The following is a 25523-nucleotide window of genomic DNA, read 5'->3' on the forward strand; positions in this document are numbered from 1 at the left end:
TTAGTATATTAGCCTAATTTATCAGGTAAACTTGGTCACTATAAAAAAAATCTCCCATGATTACATCATTTATGTCTTTTAACTGTCTCAGGACAATTTCCTTGCCTGAAATTATACTTTTTTTCCAAAAAAAAACAAAAAACCAACCCATACTTTAAAGGTTTCCAATAGAATGGCTTTTAATGAGTATTTGTCAAATATAATGGATAATCCTAGTAATATAAATATAAAATAGCAATTCCCCTACCTCTCATGTTTATCCTGGGCTGGTTTATCTAGTCTCATATAAATAAGGCTTTCTGAATTCTGAGTTATAGAGCAACCTCATTCCATCATTCCTTTAGCATTTCATCTAAATTGTTTTTAAAAGATTGGAATTCTTCTGATGCACAATTAAACTGCATTCCTTTCTATAGCAATAGTTATTAATTAATGACGCTTCAATGAGAAGACTTGCTTGATACCAAATATAAAATACCCTGAACTTTCAGAAATAATCCTAGTTTATAAACATTGCTTTCAATTTAATATATTTATAATTGATAATATAGTATCATTGATTTAAAAAACAAGATTTCATCAAGATAAGACTTTTTGTACTAACGAACCATATCTGAAATATTATCTGTGAGATGTATGCTATTTGCTTTGAACTACAGAAGAATATGCAAAAATATTTTTGACAGCATAAAATTAGTTCCTTTGTGTAGATATACTTTTGCACATTTGAAGGCATAAGAGTTAATCCACTCTCACCATTTGTGTGAAATTGGTTTTCTTCTAGCACAAAAATATTCTGCAAATATATATACAAGTAGTCTTTGACTTACAATCACAATTGGGACTGGAACTACACATGATAGAAAGCTGGAGTGGGAAAGGGTTTAAAGTCTGTTTAACACAGAACATTTTATTTTAATTAAGTAATATAATTTAATAAAATAATCCATTAATATAAAAAATAAAAACCATTAAAATAGAACATTTAAACCTAATCCCAATAATAAAAGAAATTGCCTTGCTCAAAGCCAGTGCTTAAAGTAGTAATACTTTAAGCCTTTTTATCTTTCCACTAGTTTCATTAGTAAAAATACCTTTCATTTTTATCTGACTTATGGAAACTAGGAAGATTATTTAATTTATTGTATATGTCACTGTAAAACCATAGTTTTCATTGTTGTACTGGATGTCTCGATTTAATTTTATGCTTTCTGAGTGGTAAACAGATCTGGCTGGCATGGTAGAGATCTGAAACTATGGCTGACATTACCGTGTTTCCTCAAAAATAAGACCCTTTCTTATACTTTTTTGAACCCTGAAATAAGCGCTTGGCCTTATTGCCATGCACTCAAAAGCCTGATTGGGCTTATTATCAGGGGATGTCTTATTTTGGGAAAAACAGGGTAGCTTGGGAGGAAATCTGCAACTAGAACTTAGTTGTCAGATATATATGCATCAGTGTACAATGTAAATGAAAACTTTTCCATGAACTACAAATCAGCCAAGTTAAATTGGTGAGAAAACAAATCTGTTAAATGTATCTCTGAACATTTAACTGATATTTTAAAAATATTAATAACCAACTGGAAATTTCTTAAACTCAAGATGTCTTACATGATGATATTATCTAAATAATATTTAGCTTTTTCTGAGTGTATCTGGATAGAAAATATATAACAAAAAATGGAAAATGTCAGATAACAGTAAAATAAATAGTCAATTTATCTCAAATATTTGATTTATCTCAAATATTTGATTCAATAGAGTCATTATGATGGTATAAAAGAGAATGCTAAGCAGGTATATTAAAGAACATTGTAATTGTGTTCATAAACCATGCTTAACCAGCTCTCTGTAGACTTTAGTTCAGCATTCAACACCATCATTCCAGACATTCTTCTAACTAAGCTAAACCAGCTAGTGATACCTGAACACACTTGTAAATGGATCATAAGCATCCTAACAGACAGGAAGCAGCAGGTGAAGCTAAGCTGAATCACATCAGATACCTGTGCAATTAGCACAAGGGTCCCATAAGGCTGTGTGCTCTCTCCACTTCCCTTCTTTCTATAACAAAGACCGCATCTCAAATGATCCATCTGTTAAACTATTGAAGTTTGCGGATGACACAACAGTGATCGGTCTCATTCAAGACCATGATGAATCCGCATACAGATGGGAGTTGAACAACTAGCCTTTTCTTTATGTACATCGAAAGCGTATGCACCAAGACAAATTCATTGTGTGTCCAATGACACTTGGCCAATAAAGAATTCTATTCTATTCTATTCTCTATCAAAATCCTAGGGGGTGAATCTGCTTCACATGTTAAGCATGACTAATTTTAAATTTCTTTTGGTTTTCTCTTTTCTTTTTGGTGGCTTAGTACATTGCACAAATTCCCATTTAATTAGCTTAGAATTCAACTTGTTGCATAATCCTCAGAATGAGCAATTCATGAAATATGTTGGATTAAGAGGGTCAAAAGGTAATATTCATATAGGAACAGCATTGGCGGTGAAGAATAATTATTATTTATTTTCTTTGTTATCCTTGAGAAAGATCATCAGGCCAAATCTTCATCTCCATTTAGCCATCATAAACATGGAAAGCTAAAATTTCTGATCAGGAAAGAGGAAATTTGAAAATTTGAAAAAAGAACAAATAGGGGATAATTGGTATAAATTCTTGGGCATATTATTAGCAAACTTCTTTTTATAAGTCCAACCGTTTATTTTCCATTCCTGGCTACTTCATGTATCTGCACACCAGAACCAACTGTGATGCAAATCACCTAGTAAGCACTCTATCCATCCATGAGTTCTCAATCATTTACAGCACGGGTGTCAAACTCGCGGCGTCACATTGCTGTCATGTGACTTTTTCCCCCATTTGCAGAGCTGGGATGGGTGTGGCCTGTGCATGAGGCATCCAGCCCGCAGGCCACCAGTTTGACACCTCTGATTTACAGGAACTTGGGAAATATTTTTTTTACATTTCAGTTCCATTATGGATGCAAAGAAAGGGACTAGAAATTCGGTCTTACTTGGGCAATATCAGGATGTATGCAGAGTTACATTTTTCTTGGCTGCTAACTGGTGTTGAATCAGTCCTTCCTCTGCCTATTGCACAGCCCAATATTTATGCAGACTCTTTTCTGCATAAGTGGACTCTGAAATGAACATTTAATAGGAATCATGTGTAAAAGCTTGTTAGTGAGCTATGCCAAAATTTTGTCTGTCTACTTCTTGGGAATGAAAGCAAGCTGGAAAAAGGGGAGATTTGTGATTAATAAACACAAAACAATATAGCTATTGTAGATTAACCAGGTTAGATTATGTAGAGCTGAGATTGTCTGAATTGTCTGACTCCTGAATAACACAGAACAGTTAGCCAATCACTAATAGTTTCTTTTATAAAGGAATATATTATTTCAGATATCATGAAATGGAAGTATGGCTTAAAAATTGAACAGTTAATTTGAGATAATCATGTGATTTCTTCATTTAACTAAAGCGATTCGAGTTTTAAAAGACTCCCAATTTTTAAATGCCTAGCTTTTTTTTAAAAAAATGTTGATTTTCTAGTTCAGAATCACGATAATCCCTAAGTGGTTTATAATGAATAGTATTATAATTTTAGGTTATCTTCATATTGGCCTATTAAATATCTGTTTTACTGCACTATATTTTAAATTTTATTCTATGACCCAGACACTATCTATTGAAGGAAATGCCAAGGAAGATAAATAGGGTACTTCAAGATTGAAAAGAATTCTCAAAAAAATATTAAAAATTTAAAAAAACTGTGTTTAACAAAGGGCATTGTGCTGAGCATTCACATGATATGCATTTGATTTCCTGCAATTTTATTTTTCTGATTAAAGCTATAATTACTTTTTATAGATAAGAATCAACAATCTGATGTAGAGTTGGAAAGCATTTTGCAAATATGAACTACAGCTATTTTATCAGTTAATCAGGAGCAACTCACATTCTTGAATAATAAAATAATTGAATAGTTCCACTTCTGAAAAACATGCCAATTTCTAGGAGACATACATCTGCCTTACCTTCAAAAAACAAGAGTTTGGCTCAGATATTTAAGATAGTTGAACAATGAGCCAAAGCTGCTATTTATAGCAAGAAACAATATGAATGCAGCCAAAGAAAAGTTCCTTCCAATATTTTTTTAAAAAATGTTTAGAGCTAGGCCATATATGAATGCTATTTATCGATGATGATCCAAATCAGTTCCATCAAATTTATAATCATTAACCAAGTTGTTCAATTGTATTACACTGATGAAACTATTACATTTTATTTACTATTGGCTTCCCAGACACAACTTTACTAATAAGGCAATGTCTTTATTGGCAAACACTTTTTTTGTAATAGGTCACCATTTATATTTATAAACCATTCCTTAAGTATCTTCCAATAAACTAGCAATTATGATTTGAATAAAGAAGTTCTGCTCAATTTTATTTTTCCAATATTACCTCAACTGATTCTGAGCTATTTTCACTAAATTAAAAGAAGTCACAATAAGACTGTGTGACCAGTCCAGGAGACTGTTTTTTTTTTTTTTGGCAACAATCCTAACTAAACTGTTCTCTGTACATACATATGGAAGTTCAAACAGCAAGGGGAAGTTCTCAAAAATGGCAAAATAAACATCTAAAGAACATGGTAACTTGATATTCTGAACAGCGGATTTAAAAAGATGCACCAAAACACTTTTTTCTAAGTGGTTTACAAAATCCTAGAATCCTTGTGTAGAAAACCTATATCCTCCCTCTTTATATAATATTTCAGATTCCTTCCAGAGAATCTCAGTTTAATGAATATTTTTCAATTCCATAAGAAATACTACTATATAGTTGAATTAGTTCGCTTCTATTTTCAGAACATTAGAAATAGTATTGTTAATGAGAATTAACTAAAAGTTAGTGAGAGATCACAATCAATACTCAAGATTCAGACTTCAATCTAGAAGGCTACACGTTGGGTTTTTTGTTGTTGTTATTGTTGATTTACTGAAGAGATAAATAAGCACCTTAGATAATATAGAAAGTGGACTCTGCCATAGTGTGGGAATAAAGCTAAGAAGAAGAAAATATTATAGTTTAACAATACATGAAGAGATTCCTGCAATCTTGTTTCTATCTTATCCTACCCTTTTCTGTTCTGACATGATCACAAGGAGAATGAAAATTTTTACTTCTAATACAATTTATCATGACACTGATGCCATAAACTGTGGCTATTTTTAAATATAACTTACAAAAGAAGACAATGTCTTAGATCACTTTTGGATAAAAATTCCAAACTGTACCTAAAAATATGCTTATGGTATGAGAATTATTCCTATAAATTTAGGCGGACACACCAACCAAACCACTTATGAAAGAAGGAGCAGAAGCTGCAATACTTGGTTCATTCATATGTAATTCTCTGAATAAAGCCAGTATATTCCAATAAAAGAGAATATCTGTAGCTCAGGGTTGAACTGTAGAGCCTTTGGTGTTCTCATAGCTTCCTTGCAGACATTTTGTTACCTCACTAAGTAACATCATCAGTGCTGCTCAGCTAGTATTTCCTAAAACAGCTTTCCACAGGTGAAGCTGTATGTATATAATATAGCCACTGTTAAATCTACAAGAATTACTGTAAGAATGATGGCTCTGTTAAATACAACTGTCAGTTCTTAAATGACCACAAACTGTCTTCAGTCTTCAATTAACAATCCCTAGAGTGAGTTTACTAAAAACTTAATGACTGACAATTATTCACCCTTATCCACTACTTTTAAATTACATCATTATTCCTAATACAAAATGGTGAAGTGTTAATTCTATGCCGCAGCACAAATTCTCAAACAGCAATCTAAAAACAAACTTTCTAATTTTTTTTTTTTACAAATATTAAGTTTGAGACATTAAAATATTCTTTTTTAAAAAACAAAACACCTATGCCTATGGAAAGAAAGATAGGAATGAGCACAACTTCCCAACTTGTCTATTGTGTCCAGGCCAATTCCGAATCTAATGGTCTCTCTTCAATTATCTAGAAATAAAATATTAGTTGTGTCGCATAGATGGGTAAAGAAAGAAAAAACACTTAAAAGCACTTTTAACATTCATGCAATAAGTCTAATAAGGAGAAAGACCATTAGCTATTCTGAGTATTCATTAAAATGATAAAGAATTAAAATAAGGGAATAAATTAGAAGTCAGCCCACTTCAAACAGGATTGTTACATTGCTGATCACAGTAAGAAATATAATTAATACTGAGCTCATATGCTTTCCATAGAAAAGATTCTGGGCTCTGCTCTGATATTTCCAAATACTGCTGCTTTTTTTAAAGTATATCAAAACAGCAAGACAAGTAACCAGAAGGATGGGAACATAGAGTGAAAGAGACCATAATGTTTCTACAGAGAACATGCTACAAATTATATAAGCCTGCTGTTATAAAAGCTGACATAGGACTACTTGTCCTTTTCCAAACAAAAGAAATAATTGCTGTGATCGTTGATATTCTCAGGAAACCAGAATTTCAACAAAATGGCAACACTGATATGAGGACACCATGACACAAACTCTTTGCTTCCATACTTGCATCCCAACATTTGACCCAACTAAATGCACCATGATGTAATTTAATTATTTGTCTGCTCTGCACGCTCCCACAGATGCCTACCGCTACCACCATCTTCTGCTGGTATCTTCTTTTCCTTATAGTTTATAGTGTACTTTACACATATATATGGTCTACATACACATATAATGATCTTTGTCTGCCTCTTCTAGTAGTCATTGAAGAATTTCTATAATAAATGTTATCTGAAGTTGTCTGGAATGAAAGACATGTTCTCACCTTCTATAGCTTTATTCAGTTGTTATTAAAACACTGTATCTACCTGCATCTTAAATTTTATGTACTAATATATAAAATACTTTCAGAAGATAGTATTTAAAATTGCAAATGACTGGAAACTTCTTTTGTGTTTTGCATGAAAGTCTTTCCCGTCTTATTTCTAGTCTTGCCAATTATCTCTCTGTTCCATACAGCTTGGCTAACTAAATTATTCCAGGTAGCTAATTAACTGCACTTTTGTAAAATGCCTGGAGTTCTCAACAATCAAACTATCCTTGTCCCATTGATTTTTCTTTTAATAAAGGAAGTACAAGGTATACCAATCCAAATTAAGACTGCAAACCAGAGTGAGAAGTTTAATCTTATTTTGAAGAATTCATACATTACATCAATGCACAGGCAAAACAACCTAAGCTTCCTCTTCTAAATACAAATCACAGGGGCAGCTAAACCTGCATACTTTATGTGGTCTGCAATTTAATTCTGAATTTCCTGGTAAATTTCACTGATGTAGATATTTCTTTAATCACCAAATAATAATCCTTCGTACATTCACAGAATTATAAAATTAAAAGAGACCACATGTCAGGGTTCCAAGTAATAATCCCATATCGAACAGAACTTCAAGGCAAGTAGATTCCTTAAAGAATATTTTTATTGGATATATCATATTGGCACAGGCTGGTGAAAACCAACTCTAAATGTTCCCACAGTTTTCACCTAATTAAAAGCAAAAGTTTTCTCCCTTCCCCAAACAATCAGTCACATGGTCCAATCCAGGTGCCATCTGGTTGCCTAGTAACTTTACTCCTCCTCTCTCCAATCACCTGTGGGAATGTCCTTGGTTCCCAAGAGAAAGTATTTTGTTTTGCCTACAAAACACCAGCTATCTCTATTCCCCCTCCCTATCCCTCAGCTCCAGTGTGACAACACTGAAGTCTCAAAATGGTCTTGATCTGGTCAGCTTCAAGGTTGACACCACAAGGATTGCCTAATCCAATCTTCTACAATGTAGAACAAACAGTATCCATGAAAGGTGGCTATTCAGCCACTTCTTAAACCTCCAGAGATGGAGAAGCCATTCACAGAAAGATATTTCCACTGTGTATCTCAGGCCCAAGAAACCACAGTAAGAGCCAGGCTAGAGTTCAAAAGCAGTGCAATTCCATGCAATCTCTCCAAGAATCTGATCTACTAACAGTCAAGGCAAATAGGCACCAAATAAGAGTCAACAGACATCAAGGGGGCTGTAGGTACGTCTCTTTAGATAGTGTAGGACTCCAGACTGATGATCCATTTGACCCTGCCTTCAGGCTTAGACTGGTCATCTCCTACAGTATATATTTTATCATCAAGAAGTTCTTTATATTTAAACAAAATCTAGGAAGGGGGAACTTATATGAAACTACTCTTGTTTTTATGACCTGGAAAATAGTTCCTCAACTTCTTTCCTGTAGCCTCCCTATACATACTTGCATGTGGCCATCATGTCTCCCCGGCCTTCTCTTCTTTAGAACTGAACATCTCGGTTTCCTCTAGGTTTTTTTTATTGGATGTCTCAAGTCCCTGTATCATCTTTCTTGCCCTCTTCAACTACTCATGGTCTTACGTCCCATTGAACCCAGATATTCTTTAATTTTTAAGAATTTAAAATTTCTATATAAACACTAAAACCAGTGGTAGGCTGCTGCTGATTCAGACCGGTTCAGCCGAACTAGTCGTTCCGACGATCAGTTACACCCACCCACTCCTGCCCTATATTTCCTTCTTTCTGACTCAGCTGATTCCCGTGGCACAGCTGATTTCCATTCCTCTGTTGTTCTACTTACCGGGGCTGCCTTATTAGGTAAGCAGCTGAGCTTCAAACTGCTGTATTTTGAACTCTGCAAGCAAGCATGTTAGGCACATGCTCACAGAACTGGTTGTTAAACTGGTTGCAGCCCACCATTAACTAAAACAACAGAAAAACATAGAATAACAGGGTTGCAAGGAAACTTGGAGGTTTTATAATCCAATCCTCTGCTCGAGCAGAAGATTTTATACCCCTGCAGACAAATGGCTGCCCAGACTTTTTTTCAAAACCTCCAGTGAAGGAGCACCCAAAATCTCTGGAGGCAAATTATTCCATTGATTGTTCTCACTGTCAGGAACAATCTTTAGTACAATATAGCCAATACAACCTTGACAACAAATAAAAAGGCCAGGTTTTTTTTTTAAAAAAATGCTTTAAATGTCAGAAGAGTAAGAGGAAATATTAGATAACTGGTGAAGTAAAAATACACAGTTATTTCGGCTTACTATGTTCTGCAAATTGAAGTATATTTTTAAAAGAGCAATTTATCCTTCGTTTTTAACAATGGTGGAAACACTACTAGCACTATTATTAATAATATTAAGATTCATCTTAATATTATTTCAAATTTTCTTTTTCCAGTTCCAGCTGAGTTCAGATAATGATTTTGCCATCATTATTTATATTTAGTTAGTGTTAATTGCACAAGGGCAATTTGCACTCAGTAAGCATGCAGTTAATTTCCAGAGTATACAAAGCAACAGTTTGTACAAAATCCCTCAGCTATCTGCTGAGAATGTACATTACCAGGAAATGGAAATATTTATAGTTTCTTAACTATTTTGTTACACAGTAGGATTAAGAAGCCAAGCAACATTTTTATATAAAAAAACCAAATTAAAATATTAGTGCACGTACAAATAAACCAATTTTCTTACATAATATGGAGCTTGAAAGAAAGGCAGAAGAGGAATAGGAGACAGACAGTTATATGAAATAAACACAGTTTTTGTGGGGTTCCATGTTGCTTTTCAACAAGCCAAAGTAGTTTCAATTCACATTTAAAAGGAAAAGTATACATATATTGATTGTATTCTTGTAGGAAAAATTAATATGAATCTGAATAAAATTATACGATTACAGTAAAACTAGCTTCTAACTGTCTGGGATGAAAAATACTGAAACAAGTAATACCAAAACAATATAGATAAGAAATACGAAATATATATCAAATGTAACTATATCATGAACTAAAATCTTCCAGATTTCTTACACTTCACATATAGAAATCTATAAGAAATACCAAAGATGCTTTCTTATGAAGAAAGGATAAAAAGACTGTCATTTCATTATTAAGCTAATTAAGTGTCATATCGTGTCTGTTCTTATGAAGTTCTACATTCTAAACCTCAGATCCTAAGGTAAATTATAAAAATTATAAAAAAATTTAGTGCATATAAATGAATTTATGAGTAATTCACATTTTTATCACATGGCTAAAGATAATAGATGGAATTGTGCTCAATGATTATTCCATCACAAAAAACTAGATGGACTAAAAGAGCACTTTTCTACTTTAAAAATCATTTATAAGCATTAATTTTGGCAGAAAGTAAGAAAACATTAAAGTATAAAATAATTAGGCAGATATCAGAAACAAACTCTCATCCTTCATTAATATGAAATACTTCAAACAGGTGTCTGGATTAAAATATAGGTAACTTAATATTGAGATTAATCTCTAAATAATTATGGCATTCAGAACAATTGAGTTAAGTTTGTTCTAGAGCAAGAATACCTGTAGTAGGCTCTTGACAGTTTTACATAGATTTGAGGGTGAAAAGAGATCTATTGCACCAACTTTATGCTAACAGTTCTGATATCCACAGATTTGATCCTATCTGCATATTAATATATGTTGCAAAAGGTATCTTCCAATTGTTCTCTTTGGCTACACTATATTCTTCTAGCAGTGGAAATAGTTGCTTGCTTGGATAATCCGAATCTCTGCCTTTGGTTAATAGAGTTGTGTCTTCATTTTTGTGCTTTTTTAAAATAATAATAATAATTTGGGTTTTTAATGTTAAATTCCTCAAAAAAGACAACAAAAAAGTTTCTAATTTCTTAAGATTTGCCCAAGAAAAATATGTTATCATGCAAATGTGTTTTTAAGAGTTGTGAGCAAGCAATTCAAAACAAGCTAGGCAATTTCAAATCGAAATAGCCATTTGCAAAGATGTCTTTCTGTTGCACCCTATCTCTGTACATTTGAATAGCAAAAATGGCTATGTTCTTTATACAGACAGTAAAATTATGAAAACCTGGAAGGGTAGGTAATGACAGATCAGTGTATAGCGTGATCATGGTGGAAGATCGATCGTGGGGAAACATTTGTAAGAACTGAGAACTGGTCCTACCAATATAGCACATTTTGGAAAAATGCAAAACTACTTAAAATGTTCATGGAAAACATTCCTAAATTTCCCAAATACATAACACAAACAAGGTCTCAAGCTCTCTGCATCAGCATGCCTCCCCCCCATTTCACAAGCACCCCACCTTAGCTGCACTCACCAGTCAGAACGTCTATCCCCTCCTCAATGTGGATGGGCAGGGCTGGTTCCTCCATAGGGTAAGACACTGATAGAAAGTAATGAATGTTGGTAGTATTTGTTGCAGCAAATGAACACAGAAAGATGGATCCTTCTGAGCATTGCAATTAAAAATAATATCGGTGATGACAATGAGCAACTTCCCCCCTATGGAGTTGCACCTTAAGTAACACTGAACTCTGATGAGTCTCTCATTATAAAAATGCAATACTGAACCCTAGTCTGGGAAAACCTACTTCTGTCAAGAGCTAAAGGCTTCAGTGTACCTGGATCCAATTGAAGATTAACAGGGATACAGAGTTTTCTTAAAATTAATTATTACAAAACAAAATGCCCAGAGTCACTTCGATAGTGGGAATGGCAGCATAAGTTTAATAAATAAATAAAATATATTTTCTCAAGTTATTGTATGAAACAAACATTTTAACAAGCCTAAAAGTTGACAATATCCCTGTGTAATTTCCCAAACTCATTTACTTCCTACTTAAAATGTATCCCATAGCAGTTAAAAAGGACCCAAAGAACTAAGTCATTTATATTGAAGAGACTATGAGCAGGAAGAAATATCTATGTGAAATATTACACTATATGGGTTGTGCACATATACAGAACTAACCATTGGCATTTCCAATTTGATTTTCATTTCCGCAAGGTACCACAGCAATAATTTTGATGTGCTGTATTGTTTGCAGTCCAAAGATTATTCATATATGGGCTGCATAAATTGAGTCTTTATACTGTTTTCTTGTTTACTGATGCATTACTTTTGATTCGCCCATTATTGTTATTAACAATAACAGACCTGTATGTAGAATATCTGCCCTGCACTGTTTTCAATTAAATGTTTACTGAGATGTGCTTCTAACATGTGCATCTAAACGCAAATAGGCGAGATGTAGTGTTTTTGATGTGCATTTTAATGCATATCCATTTTAACATAATAGGCTGATATAGACTAAACACTAGAGTTTTGCTTGTGATAGCTCTCTTCCAAGATTTCTTAGCTGAACTGGGTCTTTTGGCTTATGTAGCTTTTATATATCAAAGGCATCCTGCCTCGTACATTAAAGTATCCTTGTATGTCTGCAAATGAGATAAAAATGTGCTATTTGGAATACAGGGTTCAAGGATACTGTACTATAACTCTTTTTAAATATAAAGACGACCTATTCCAGGGCTAAACATATATTCCATAGAATCCAACAGTTCCATGCTAAATTGAAGATCCTAAGAAAGGAGTGGGCTTAGCAATATATGCCTGCTAGACATGTACTCCCTTTCACATTAGTTTTGTTGTACATTACACAGAATCACTTGTGAATGGACAACTATATAAATGAGACAAATAAAAATAAATAAATATCCCTAAGACTAAAGTTTCCATCTGCTATAATGACAATTTCCAAGCTGGTTTAAAGGCATATATATATATATATATATTCTGAGGTTTTCGCGGGTGTTTGTATGTAATAATAATAATAATAATAATAATAATTTAATTTATAGACCGCCCTTCTCCCGAAGGACTCAGGGCGGTGTAGGTCTTTGGTTATTCGGGTTTTCTCCCGCGTAAAATTGGAAGTGTCTTGGCGACGTTTCGACGAAGTCTCATTCGTCATCTTCAGGCTTCAGCTTCGAAGCTTCGAAGCCTGAAGATGACGAATGAGACTTCGTTGAAACGTCACCAAGACACTTCCAATTTTACGCGGGAGAAAACCCGAATAACCAAAGACATATATATATATGTATGTATGTATGTATGTATGTATATTAGTCTTCCATCTGACAGCAGGCCCTGTGAGGATTTCATTTGTTTCTTATAAAATAATTTTAAAACTCTGGCTCTGAATCATAGTAATAATTGGAAGAAGCCATGCCCAGTCTGAGTCAGTACATCAAGGCATCCATCCAACATGGACCAAGGGACTAAGTTTCTATTTTAACTTTGCAATTGATTTCCTTGAATTGCTGACCTAGTCTTATTATGTTGATATTAGTAAATGCAAGGCATATGAAATGGATTTATCACTGCCTCCTTTGGCTAAATAATTCTCTTTCTCAGCCTACTCTAAATTAATTTAATTAAAGAGTATGTTCTTCAGGCAGGTGAGAGGAAGAAGTAAAAAAACCCCACTATTGTGCTCAGTTACATTGGATTGCCCTTTCCATGCTTTTTAAATGGCAGTTGGATCTAAGGAAGCAAATCCAAGTTAAATTCAAGAAAATCTGTCTATGCACAGACCCCATTATCTACCGTATAAGAAAGAACAGATTGTGCACACTGCGTGATGTTAATTATCTACATTCTAAAGTTCTTACTAGGATTACTGAGAAAATCAGCCAGTTCACTTTCCAGACCAACTAGGAATTGTGATTAATTGTGACTATCTTGAAGGAGAGAGGACACTTTTCTTCCACCAAGATGTAAGAGATAGGCCTAATAATACACTGGCTCAGTGAGAATTGCTATATACCACGGGCTTTGCGTACAGAACTTGGTGTATAGTGTCCTCTCCTCCTCATACCTCTGCTTTGCAGAGTCCATTATCCAGACTGATAAAGTTGGATCTGAATTATAGGACAGCTCATTTCTCCATTGCAGTCCAAACCTGTGGATTTGTATGCCTTTTTAGGTCATTGCACAAGCCAAAGAAACAAAATGAACAAATACGGAGACCTCTCCCTCTGTTCCTTCATTTGTAAATGCCAACACCTTCATTAAAAACTCAATGATAGGGAACAATGATAGGGAACAAGAAACTTTCTAATTTTATATCATGAAGCCAGTGCTATTAAGAAAAAAAATAGTCCTCTCACGTATATTAAGGGAAATGGTGTAAAAAGGTAGAGATACACTATTTTAGCTTTTAACCCCTCCCTCCCTTCATTCAGTGCTATCACTAATAGGTTAGTGGTTGCTTTGCACACTACACACTAGTGCTATGCACACTATCTCTGTGAGGAAACTCCCTTGAAATGGTGTCAAATGAAGGCAGAAGCTGCCTCTGCACATTCCAGAAAATGGCAGCGGATGGAAAACCAGAGCAGTAGAGAAGGGCACAAACCAGCTTCTGTCATCCAGTTCCGTAGTTTGGCTAACAGTGGACTAGGTGTACATTTAATCTATGGTATGACAGAGCAGATCCAGGGAAGAGAACCCCGTTTTTCTATTATAAAAAAATTATTTTGTATAATACCTAGAGAATACATTGTATGGACATTTTATCACTATGAACAACAAATGCGTAATCAATAATGTAAGAAAGATGAAAGCTCCTGCAAAAGGAGAAAGCGCTTCCTTAATACTTCTCCCATTGCATCAATCTCCAAAATCCAGACAGACTGCCAGGTTGAAGGAAGTTTGCAAATACATTTCTGCAAAACTGGTAGTAGCCAGCACAGCATCAATTAAACATAAGTGTGCACTCCACAAGTTGCTTTTATTCTTAAGTCAAGTAAAACTTTAGCTCCACAAAAGCAAAGAACCATGTAACTGAGAAGCTTTCTGAACGATTTGTTATGGAAATGTAAGTTACCATTCTTGCTAATGAATTAATTAAAGAAAATGAAAAGCAACAAAATTGTTTCTGAGCTTCCATTATGTTAGGCACAGTGCACATACAGAATATGATATAAAACAAGAGCCTCTATACCACAATTGCTATCATAATTTTCTTTTCCAAAGCCAATTTACCTTTATCAAAGGAATATATTTAAACTTTAGAGAGATATTTCCATGACTGAAGTGCATTTCCAAATACATGGCTTTTAAATTGGAATGCAAAAAGCATTCCCAAGAAGTATATGTATGTATTGGTTATAATTGTTCAAGGGGAAGGGCAAAATCCCATGGGTTCACCTATATATATATAGGCTCCCATGAAGAAAACGCTTCACAACCTGTCAAAATGTACGAGTAAGCCAAAGCTGCCAAACAAGTGTGTTAACTCCTTTCTGGCATCCCACATTGATTTTTGTGTCATATCTTTTATATTCCAAGCCACAAATCAAATACAGCTTGTTCTGTTTATCAATAGGGTCATTCGGGGAGCTTTTTCATCTGAAGATCAAGATAAATTGCCTCAAATAAATGTTTACCACAGCTTAGTGTTTTGTTTTCTCTAGGTGCGATGCAAAATAAGCCACTGAACCGCTCTCTAGCACAACCTTGTGGTGAGAACATTACCTGTTTACACAACATGAGGTCCTACTTCAGCTTGCCAGATGTTACTGTGTTGTGGTGCCTGTTAACTGTGAATCAACAGGCTGAGTATAGTTATTGGGTGTATCTGTTTAGGAAGGCTGCTAAATGTTGATATATACATTATATAACATGATAAATTATAGGAGCAGCTGTGGAGCATTACTTGAAGTCTTATCCATATAAGGAACCTTGCAAATAGAGTAGAACCTAAAAAAACAAAGCATATCTTAGCTAAAGATTGGAAGCAGGAAATTCTATGCTGACTTGTTCTATTACCATTGAATAATGTCTTGTGGTGCAACCTTGAAAAAGTTTATTCAGAATTAAGTTCTATTGAAGTAAGTATATTTAGGATTTCAGCACAACCAAATTTCTGTTGGTTCAGAAATACGTTCCTTTAACGTTTACTGGGTCCTCCAAACATATAAATGGGGCACACTGGATTGTAACTTTAGGCAAGAAACACATACCCCTGCTTGTTAATATGAGGTATGTTAAGCTGGTTATCTACAGATTCAAAAATTAGGGAATATTGTGGAAATTATGTGTAAAATATGAGTGATCTGCACCCGCTTTCTGATTATGACTCAGTCTAGGTACATAGGCATAAAAATGACTAGACTTTGACTGGGCAACATGTTCTAATCCATATCTGAGATCTGAAAATACTGTTTCAGCTCCATATCATGAATGTATATGTTGGGGATATGGATTTTATTATCTTTCTATGAGCAGATGATGGACATCTAGATTCTGAATATTTAAGCCTATATTGCTAATATTACAATGTTTTTATTAACAAGCATAAAAAACACTTACATGAAGAGGAGTATCTCCAGAAAGGATTTTCTCTTCCTGTTTCAGAAAAAGAAAAAAAATAAAAATAAAACAAAACAGAACAGAACAGAACAAAACAGAACAGAAACGGACAAAGCAAAGCAAAGCAAAGCAAAACAAAGAAAAATAATGATGCAAATGGGGAAAAACAAATGAAGATCCTTTGGGCATAAGTAAGAAGCAATTTAAGGAACAGCTAGAGTAAAGACTGTAATGCCATAATTTTCTCTAATGTCCTACTTTAATGTAATATGTCAGCATGAAATTCTGGAAAGCTGCTCCAAAATTAGATTGATTTCAAGGTGAAATCTGTGAGTGAACGTTATTTTCAGTACTGTACTACCTAACATGATAGCAGGCTTTATTCCCTTGCTTTCTGCGACCTTTGTTTTTACAAGTTTTTTTCTAGAAAACGGAAAGATCTAGAATATAGGAAGGTATCTTATTCCAGATTAATTCATGTAGGAGTATCTATTTCTGACTGATAGTGGACTGATAGAGCCTGTTTGGTGTTTTTTCATAGTACCACCTGCCTGGTTGCCACAGTTTGGCTTTTACTCCCTGCTCAAGTACAGGTAGTTCTCAACTTACAACAGTTCATTTAGTGACCGTTCAAAGATACAATGGCACTGAAAAAAGTGATTTATGGCCATTTTTCACTCACGACCGTTGCACCATCCTCATGGTCACATGATTTGCATTTGGATGTTTGACAACTGACTTACATTTGTATGACAATTGCAGTGTCCCGGAATCATGTGGTCTCTTTTTGAGACCTCCTGACAAGCAAAGTCAATGGGGAAACTAGATTCACTTAACAACTGTGTTACCAATTTAAGAACTGCAGTGATTCACTTAACAACTGTGGCAAGAAAGGTCATAAAATGGGGGGAAATTCACAACATCTGCCTCACTTAGCAACATAAATTTTCAGCTCCATTGTGCTCGTAAGTTGAGGACTGCCTATATTACTTAAAAATTAAATGCTGACATGTTTACAGCTTCTTTCTAGTTTACTGGGATCTGTGAGTGAAGCAGCAAAAGTTTCAATCTCTTGTCAGGGGTCCGATTTGAATAAATTATCCTCCTGTTTGGTCTGTGGAACGAATACCCCTTCAATTCTGCCCCTCCTACATTACCAATTCTAGAGGATTAAGACAGAAAAATTAAAAGGCTACCTGAAATAAGAGATTGCTTTTCAGAGTCTACAGTAGGGGTCTCCAACCTTGGCAACTTTAAGACTTGTGGACTTCAACTCCCAGAATTCCTCAGCCAGCTTTGCTTTGTCCACAAGTCTTAAAAGTTGCCAAGGTTGGAGACCCCTGGTCTATAGGATATTTCTCAAGAATTCTGTAGGCTAATGAAATACTTTTTACTTTGCTTTCTTACATTCCATAGTTCTGTTAACTACCTATGAGTCTACCTTCTCCAGTATGGCTTCCAAAGCCCATGATCATTGAGAAAGTATAAGGACAGCAGGCACAAAATCCTATATTTCTAAACACTGCCCCTTATCTGTTCCTACCACTTTTAAGCTATTCCCAGTGTCTCATAGTCACATAACCACATTTTATGTGGACTATTTTGCTGAAAACTAGCACTTCTGGTTTTCAGCAAAATCATAAACCATACCCATAGCAAACTAGACGATTGCTCATGGATTTGCTTAATAACAGTGGTCTCTTAATAACTGCCACAAAAAAGATTGTAGATTTGGGTAAATCACATGACCAACCAGCTGTGTAACTGTCACAACTTATGACGATTATGGGCAGGTTCTATTATAGTCATAGGTCAAGGATTACCTATACCTAGATAAACCACTGGCTAATGTTATGCTACATGGATACTGAAAGAACAACAAATTTGTTATCCCTCATTCCCATTTTCTGTAAACTATGCCTTCAAGATGGGCCACAATTATGATTCTCAGAATTTTTCAGTCAATACGCTACCTTAAATTTTTATCTAAAGCTGATGCTTTGACTTTATTTTGAATGAGCATAGCACAGTACTGCTTTCAGATGTTTCGGTTTCTCCAAATGACATTAATATTTAGTACATACGAGAATAACAAAAGGAAAATAAATTAAGAAACAAAATAATTTAATTATTTAATTAAAAACTGAAAATTTAAACCAAGAATACTTGAAACTGTAGTCCTCTTCTCATAAAACTGTCAATTCAAGTTCCAATCAATGGATAACCAAAAAGATAAAATTCCTACCTTGTATACTTACAGGTTACTTAAGAGAATCATGTATATTATTTAACACCATGCTTATTGCTTACTCCTGGCACAAATATGTATGTTAAAGAATAAAATTCAGCAACAATCCATAATAGCAACAATAAAATTGACCAAAACTTAAACTATCAAGAGGTGCTACACAAAGAACATTGTTACTACCACTTTATGTAGTTCCCTTTGCATTATAATCTACCCTAGAATTATGTTTCTAACTATTCATGCCCTTTTAACAAACAACTACTCAATAAATCTGGCAGCTATGAAGCTAGTTACATATGATCACTGGATAGGTATAAAGTTTATTCATGAACTCAAATGAGAGTTGAAATCATAACTTATATATACATACTGAAACAAACATAATGCTAAAAAGTTATGGTATTTATGAAGTTACTTACCATGCACATCTAAATTATATTAAAGTAACCAAAATATCTTTACAATCCCCAAGGCATGTCACAACTTTTGAGTAACCCCTAATGTTTGGAAATTGAAAGTTGAAAAATTTAACACGCCCTAAATAGGTCTCTGAGCTAATTCATAATATTAAGCCTATGCATATGACTAAGAAAACAAATAAATGAAGTAAGCATAATAAATGCATTGCCATTATTGTAACAGAGCTTTTACAAGATAACCCTGGATGTTTTGTAATTGTTCACTGAGGATATCAACACACATACACAAGCTAAAGAAAAGTGTAAGCTTTTTATATGAATAATCCTAGTCATGATCTAAAGATCCTTCCCATGCTACCTTTATTATAGTATTGACTGGTTCATTTCTAAAATGCTCATAGTTCAAGAACTGTGAACAACTTGGCATAATGAACAGAAGTAATTAGCTCTAAGTTTGTGTAGTGGTCAATAGACCAAACTCTTTTACTTGTATTTTCTAAAAGCTAAGCAGCACTTGGGAGATTTGTGAATGAAGCCTTTATATCTCTGGTCATCTCCAAGGAATGAAGACCCTGTGCTCCCTGTTTTTGGCTGATTAATTGGCATAAATGTTATGCCAATATTATGAAGAATGATGACTGTAGCTATAATTGAACTATCTGAGTAAATGAGCCAGCCCTGTATTTTCTATTCCAGTTGTTTTTCCACTTCATTCCCCTTTCCTCATCCCTTTGAATTTCGTTCCTTGCCTTTGACCTATGGTTTTATCCAAAGTTCATGCTCCTGCCTTCTTCTTCTCTGCTTTCCTCTAACTCTTCCCTTCTTTTTCTCTTCTTCTAACACAGTATGAGATTGGAGAGTAAAGAGTAGTACATAGTGACATCAGTAGGCATTGTCTCGGGTTTCTTTGTGCTATTCCTTAAGAGTACAGAGAATTCTGATTCAAGGGTTGGGATTGGTATAATGATTGCTGATGTCACAAACACATCGGTTTCTTTTCTTCTTTTCTCCGCAAGCAATCTGGTTCTAAATAGTAACCATGGTGCACTGGAGTGTAACTCTTCTTGGCAAGGCTTAAGATTCCCAAGCCAAACTATTATCTTGCCCTCATTTGATTGATTGAATTTATTTGCTGCCCATTTCACGTTGAAGCAATTCTGGGCATAATACATCACCGTATTTTTAAATAATCAACAATAAATATTCCTAACCCAATGGCAATACCGTCAAAGTAAAATAATGGACATGGAATGGGGAAGCGGGGACTGGAACCAGGGGGGCAGGGGGAGGGTTGTGGGATAAGCTTTTAATTAATCAACCACCTCCAGTGTGATGCTCCCCCAATGGGACCCCAAGCCATCTGGTAGAACCAGTTCTTAAGGCTCTTGCTGAAAGTCAGAAGGATGGGAGCTGATCTCACCTCAGGGGGTAATATTCCAAAGGGCAAGTTGAGCCATTGGCCAGTAGAAGATTCTTCTCCTGGACCTCACCAGCAGAAATTCTTTGACTGATGGGATCCGCAGTATGTCTCTTCTGCCAGTGCGGATGGGGCAGGCAAGTCCCATTGGGGTAAGATGGTTCCTCAAGTAACCTGGATCCATACCAACAAGGGCTTTACAATCTTAAGTCTGATGGTAAGCAATTCAGGAAAAGACTAGAGTGCTTTTCTAAATTCAGGGGAGGAATATTTTTCTCAGGTACATGATCCCCAAATCCAGGGCCAGATTTTGCTGCTCCTTTCCAACCGAAACTAACTAACACGGTAGGCAGAGTCAAGCACATATTTAAGACAGGGACCCAAGTAATCACAATAGTGGAAATGATAATGTGCATGATGTTAAAACAAATTTTGCCCTTTTGTACTAGCACTCTGGCATTGAACACACAGATGTAAATCAAGTGGTTTATGTTTAGATGTCATCATACACATTTCATCACTTGTTCTCCCACCCCTAGTGGATGTCCATGCATTCTTACTGTGGTTTACCAGATAGATTATGTGCTATAGGTTGATGTCAACTCTAAGATAATCTCCGTGACAATTATCCCCAACCTGGGACAGTTACAGTCGGGATGGGCATACCATTGGAAGACCTGAAGGACCAGGTTAGGGAGAGACAGTCATAAAATCTATTTATGCAGTTGCTAAAAGTTGACACCAACTTAATAGCACATAATACTAGGTTGCTTTAAGTGTTTTTCTTTTTAAGTAGAAAAACAAGATAAAAATATTACCTATTTATATCACTTGCAGCACAGAAGTAGCTTTACACAGTCTTGTTCTCATTATTCCTTGAAGTAGCAATTAGTCACTTTGAATCTACTAATTAGTAGTTAAATTAGAAATAATTATTTAGTAATCCTTTTTTCTGTACTTACAAGGCATTATAATGGCATAATTTGTTTATGCTTAAAGTGTGGAGAAATAATTTCACCTGACAGTCAAGAAATGAATAATATGTAGCACTTAGCAGTTAGACTTATATACTGCTTCATAGTGCTTTTACAGCCCTCTCTAAGAAGTTTTACAGAGTCAGCCTATTGCCCCCAACAATCTGGGTCCTCATTTTACCCACCTCGGAAGGATGGAAGGCTGAGTCAACCTTAAGCCAGTGAGATTTGAACTGCCAAAGTGCAGCTAGCAGTGAGCTGAAGTAGCCTGCAGTGCTGCATTCTAACCACTGTGCCACTGAGGCTTAATGCTTGTATTATGACAATAGAGTTAGTGGATAAATATATACAGGTGTTTGCAAACTTTCAAGCAGTTTTATGGAGCTCTAATACTGTGGAGATATGGATTTTCAACATCAAGTATACCATTCTATCTTAATTGGACTGGCCACCTGTTTTCAAAAGGTGGTATTCCATACACAGAGGATAAAAGTCATGGATATCCTTTGATTATGGAATGTTTTAATAAATACTCAGACAAATAAGGGTTATGATGTGTTACAGAAGAAGAAAATAATTCTAATTTATTCAAATACACAAGCCAATCATCCAATGAAATTTTTAGACTAGAATGATCTAATAATCACCACGTGTGTGTATGAATGTGTTTACTCAAGTTTAAAATTGACACAGAACTCTTCTAAAAAAGCCTTCTCTAGCTTAATGTACTTTACTTGCACTTAACTCCAACTTCAACTGTATCCAACAAATACACACAGAGTGAAATAGTAGAAGATAACTGTAGCATATTCATAGAGATATAGCCTACTTCCAGTGCCTAAGAATGATTCTGCCAATAGCCGAGCAGCAGCCACACAATATAGAAAATGCCAGCCTGGCATGGCTTTAGTTACATTCAATAGCTATTCCAACAAGCTCCTATTCAAAAGTGCTACAAATTCTCATAGCCCATGCAAGCTGTGGCATAAGTACTAAGCTTTACAATATTGCTGAACATGAAACAAAGTGTATCTTAGTATTTTACCTAACATTATGACACTTTTAACTGCCTTATAAAGAGGAAGAAAATTCTCATGTTATAAAAATATTTGCATACTTCGCTCTCACAACTACCCAAAGGGCAAACTTCAAAACCTTATATAATGGGAAAGAATGGTATGATGGGAAAGGGATAAACATCTAATTCTGCTACACTCCTTCACTGATCCCACTGATAATCCTTCAAACTTCATTTTAATAAAAACGAAGCTCCATTAAAAGTGAAAATATCAAATTACATGTCTTCTCTGCATTGTGAACTTTGCCCTGATCATAAGGTTGGTTATGTTCAGAGGTGCTATTATTAAAAACATATTATTTAGCCACTCCTACTTCAAAAGCTCATTCTTCTCCCACATAAAAAAGAGGAGGGGTGGGCTAAAAAAATGAATATATTCTATTCTAACATGGGTGGGGGGAACAAAATTATGTTACCCTTAAGTATATCAGATTTTCTTTTCAGCTTGAATACCAACAATGTCCCTAATTATTAAATTCATGACCAACTCATAAACAAGTATTTCTGATCATTTGTTCACTTCCTAAATCTCCATTCCAGGAATGCATACATATAATGTTTGTTATGCCAACTACTAAAACATGCATTTCCATCCATAAAACAAAGGGATTTCTCAAACTATGCTTTAATTGCCATACTAGAACATGCCTTGATAATTTTTGGGACCAACACATTTTTTTTTCTTTCTTCTCTCTGTGTGTTATTGTAGTAAAATATAACAGTATCTTTGCCTTACTCCTACTGCTGCCCCCTACAGGATAGGATGTCAAATATTAGGGCTGATTTTGAAGGCTAATAAATAATATCACTTCTGAGTGATAAATTACAGAAGACGAAGGTGGTAAAGGAAAATGAAAAAGGGAGACCTTGGGGACCAGAATAGATTATGACTAGAAGAGTCATGGAAAACTTGAAGAGGCAGCCAATTTTTTTTAATCAATACTTAAAGCAGATAAAAGAATAATCAAATATCAAAAGCAGACAAAATGTGTTTACTGCTGCTAATATTAAAGACTTTCTCTCAACCGTTTTCACTTTTAGCACTTAACTTAAGCAAGTGGCAGCGTTATCATAGTATATGACCCTCTGATCTCAAATATGATGTAAACATATTTTTTCTGTTGTTATATATTCTGTTGTTATATTCCAAGCAATGTCTACAGATAAACATTTCCAACAGACCCTTCTGAGTTCTTCTATTGGAATCATTTTACCCACTCAAACACAAATACAAAGCTATATATACTGGATCATGTCCCAAGGACACAAAGATTTGACCTAGAATAATGTGTAGGGTTCTCCCCCCCCCTAAAATTAAACATTATACATGAGTGTGTGTGTGTGTGTGTATTCACCTGGTTCATGTGAAACACCATTTTAAAAGATTACAGAACGTTAGCAACTCCAGATTACAAAAGCCATTATCAGCAAAACTGGTTTTTTTTTCCAACGAACACACCTCTCTCACCCTTTTTAATGCAAAAAACCCCAATAATCTCAAAAGTAATGATTTGGAAGTTCTACTGAGCTACCAAGGGTGTATGTAGTATTACTACAACAGTAATACTGTTTTTTTTTAAAACCAGACAAACGTTTTCCAACCATTAGCTCCGGATTTTGTTTTCCTTATTTCAAAAACGCGTTGGATAGGTAACGATCACCTTTGCTCTCCAGTTAAGCAAAAGGTATAAAAAGACGAAAAATGATAACGTGCCCAACATGCCATCTGCCGATCCAAGTAGACACGCTAAGCTGTTTCCTCTTTAGGTTCTTATACGGAAATTTAGACAAAGCCCTGTCGAAAAGTCGGTCCACTTCCCTTTTGTTAATCTGGTTAGAAACGAACGAATATTTTTTTTAACCCCCTTCGAAGGCTGGCTTCTGATTCCAGGAAGAAGCGAGGCAAATTCGGGATCACTTTTATTTTACCCCGAAGCACGTCCGAGACTCAGTTCTTGCCACCAAAGTTTCTAAGAATACCCAAGGGCGGTTCTTTTAGATGCCTCTCCCCTCCGGGAAAAAAATAATAATGAATGAACGAATTCGCAAGAGAGCTATTAAAAGATGCGCCGCGGAGGTAGCGAATGCTCGCGTTCGAATTTTCTAACTGGCGTCCGCTGCCTCGCTTTTTTTCCCCTTTTCTTTCTTTCTTTCTTTCTTTCTTTCTTTCTTTTTTCTTTTCTTTTTTTTTTTTTGAAGACGAGCCGCGTGCTTCGATAAAATTCAATCGCACGTCGCGCGGAGGAAGAAGCGCGAGGAGGGCGGCGGGGAAAAAGGCGAGCACTTGCTCGCAGATGTAAAGGGAGGAGGAAGGAGGGAGGAAGAAAAAAAAACCACCACCCCACCGCACGAACGAAAAGAAATCAGACGGAAAGCGTTGCCACACAAGTGGCTAATGCCACTTCAACCCTCCCTGTGCAATATCTTTCTGTGCTTGTGTGTGTGTGTGTGCGTGCGCGCGCGCGCGTGTATGTGTGTTATTTCAAAGTGCACGTAAGGTATCGGAGGTTGACCGCCGGAGACGATAAGGAAAGAACCCAGCTGGGCAAAAAAATAAAAAAAATAAATTAAAAAAAAGCCCCCGGCTTTACCAGAAAGGTGCCCGTGGCCGCACATTTTATCAAACGCAGACAAAAGGCAACCGCCATGCTCTAATAAGAGAGAAGGGGGGGGGGGAAAGAGGGGTGGAAAGGGGGACAGGAATCGCTCGGAAACAAGGCGCGGGGAAAGTGCAGAGCGAAAGGCAGGCGCGAGGAAGCAAAGGCGGGCAATGGAAGGAAAGGGATCATTTGGGGAACCCGGTACAAAGAAGGGGTGGGGTGGGGTTGGGGGAAAACACCATTCCTTAATGGAGGTTGGTTAGGGTTTTTGGGTTTTTTGTTTTTAAACCCCACTTCTGGTGCTGGACAGAAGAAAATAACAAAGACGTGTGGTGGGGTGGGGTGGGGTGGGGGGGAAGGGGGGCGCCTCATATGCCTTGCTTTGTTCCTGGTTGCCCGAAAGGAGGGCGAGAAGGCGAGGCGGCGGCAGTGGTCAGGCTCGCTTTCTCTCCCCTTCCAAAAGACCAAAAACCCGCC

At 35.6% G+C, this 25523-nt stretch overlaps 1 protein-coding gene across 6 annotated transcripts in view; it reads right to left on the reverse strand.

Annotated features, from left to right (window-relative positions):
* SLC6A6 (solute carrier family 6 member 6) overlaps nucleotides 1-25523 on the reverse strand; it is a 53085-nt gene that overhangs the window by 27382 nt on the left and 180 nt on the right. For 2 of the 6 annotated variants that reach the window (XM_058166630.1, XM_058166634.1), the window contains exons 2-3: nucleotides 16311-16346; nucleotides 11250-11315 (exon numbers count right to left, since the gene is read on the reverse strand). The exons of 1 other annotated variant lie outside the window; for it this stretch is intronic. In XM_058166630.1, coding sequence (XP_058022613.1) covers nucleotides 11250-11304 — 55 coding nt within the window. In that variant the 5' untranslated portion in view covers nucleotides 11305-11315; nucleotides 16311-16346. Of the gene's footprint in view, nucleotides 1-11249; nucleotides 11323-15473; nucleotides 15675-16310; nucleotides 16347-25523 lie in introns of those variants that run through there. 3 more of the 6 variants (XM_058166631.1, XM_058166633.1, XM_058166629.1) reach the window with 3 other exon arrangements.

The sequence above is a fragment of the Ahaetulla prasina genome, chromosome 2 (assembly GCF_028640845.1).
Source record: "Ahaetulla prasina isolate Xishuangbanna chromosome 2, ASM2864084v1, whole genome shotgun sequence".
Lineage (NCBI taxonomy): Eukaryota > Metazoa > Chordata > Lepidosauria > Squamata > Colubridae > Ahaetulla > Ahaetulla prasina.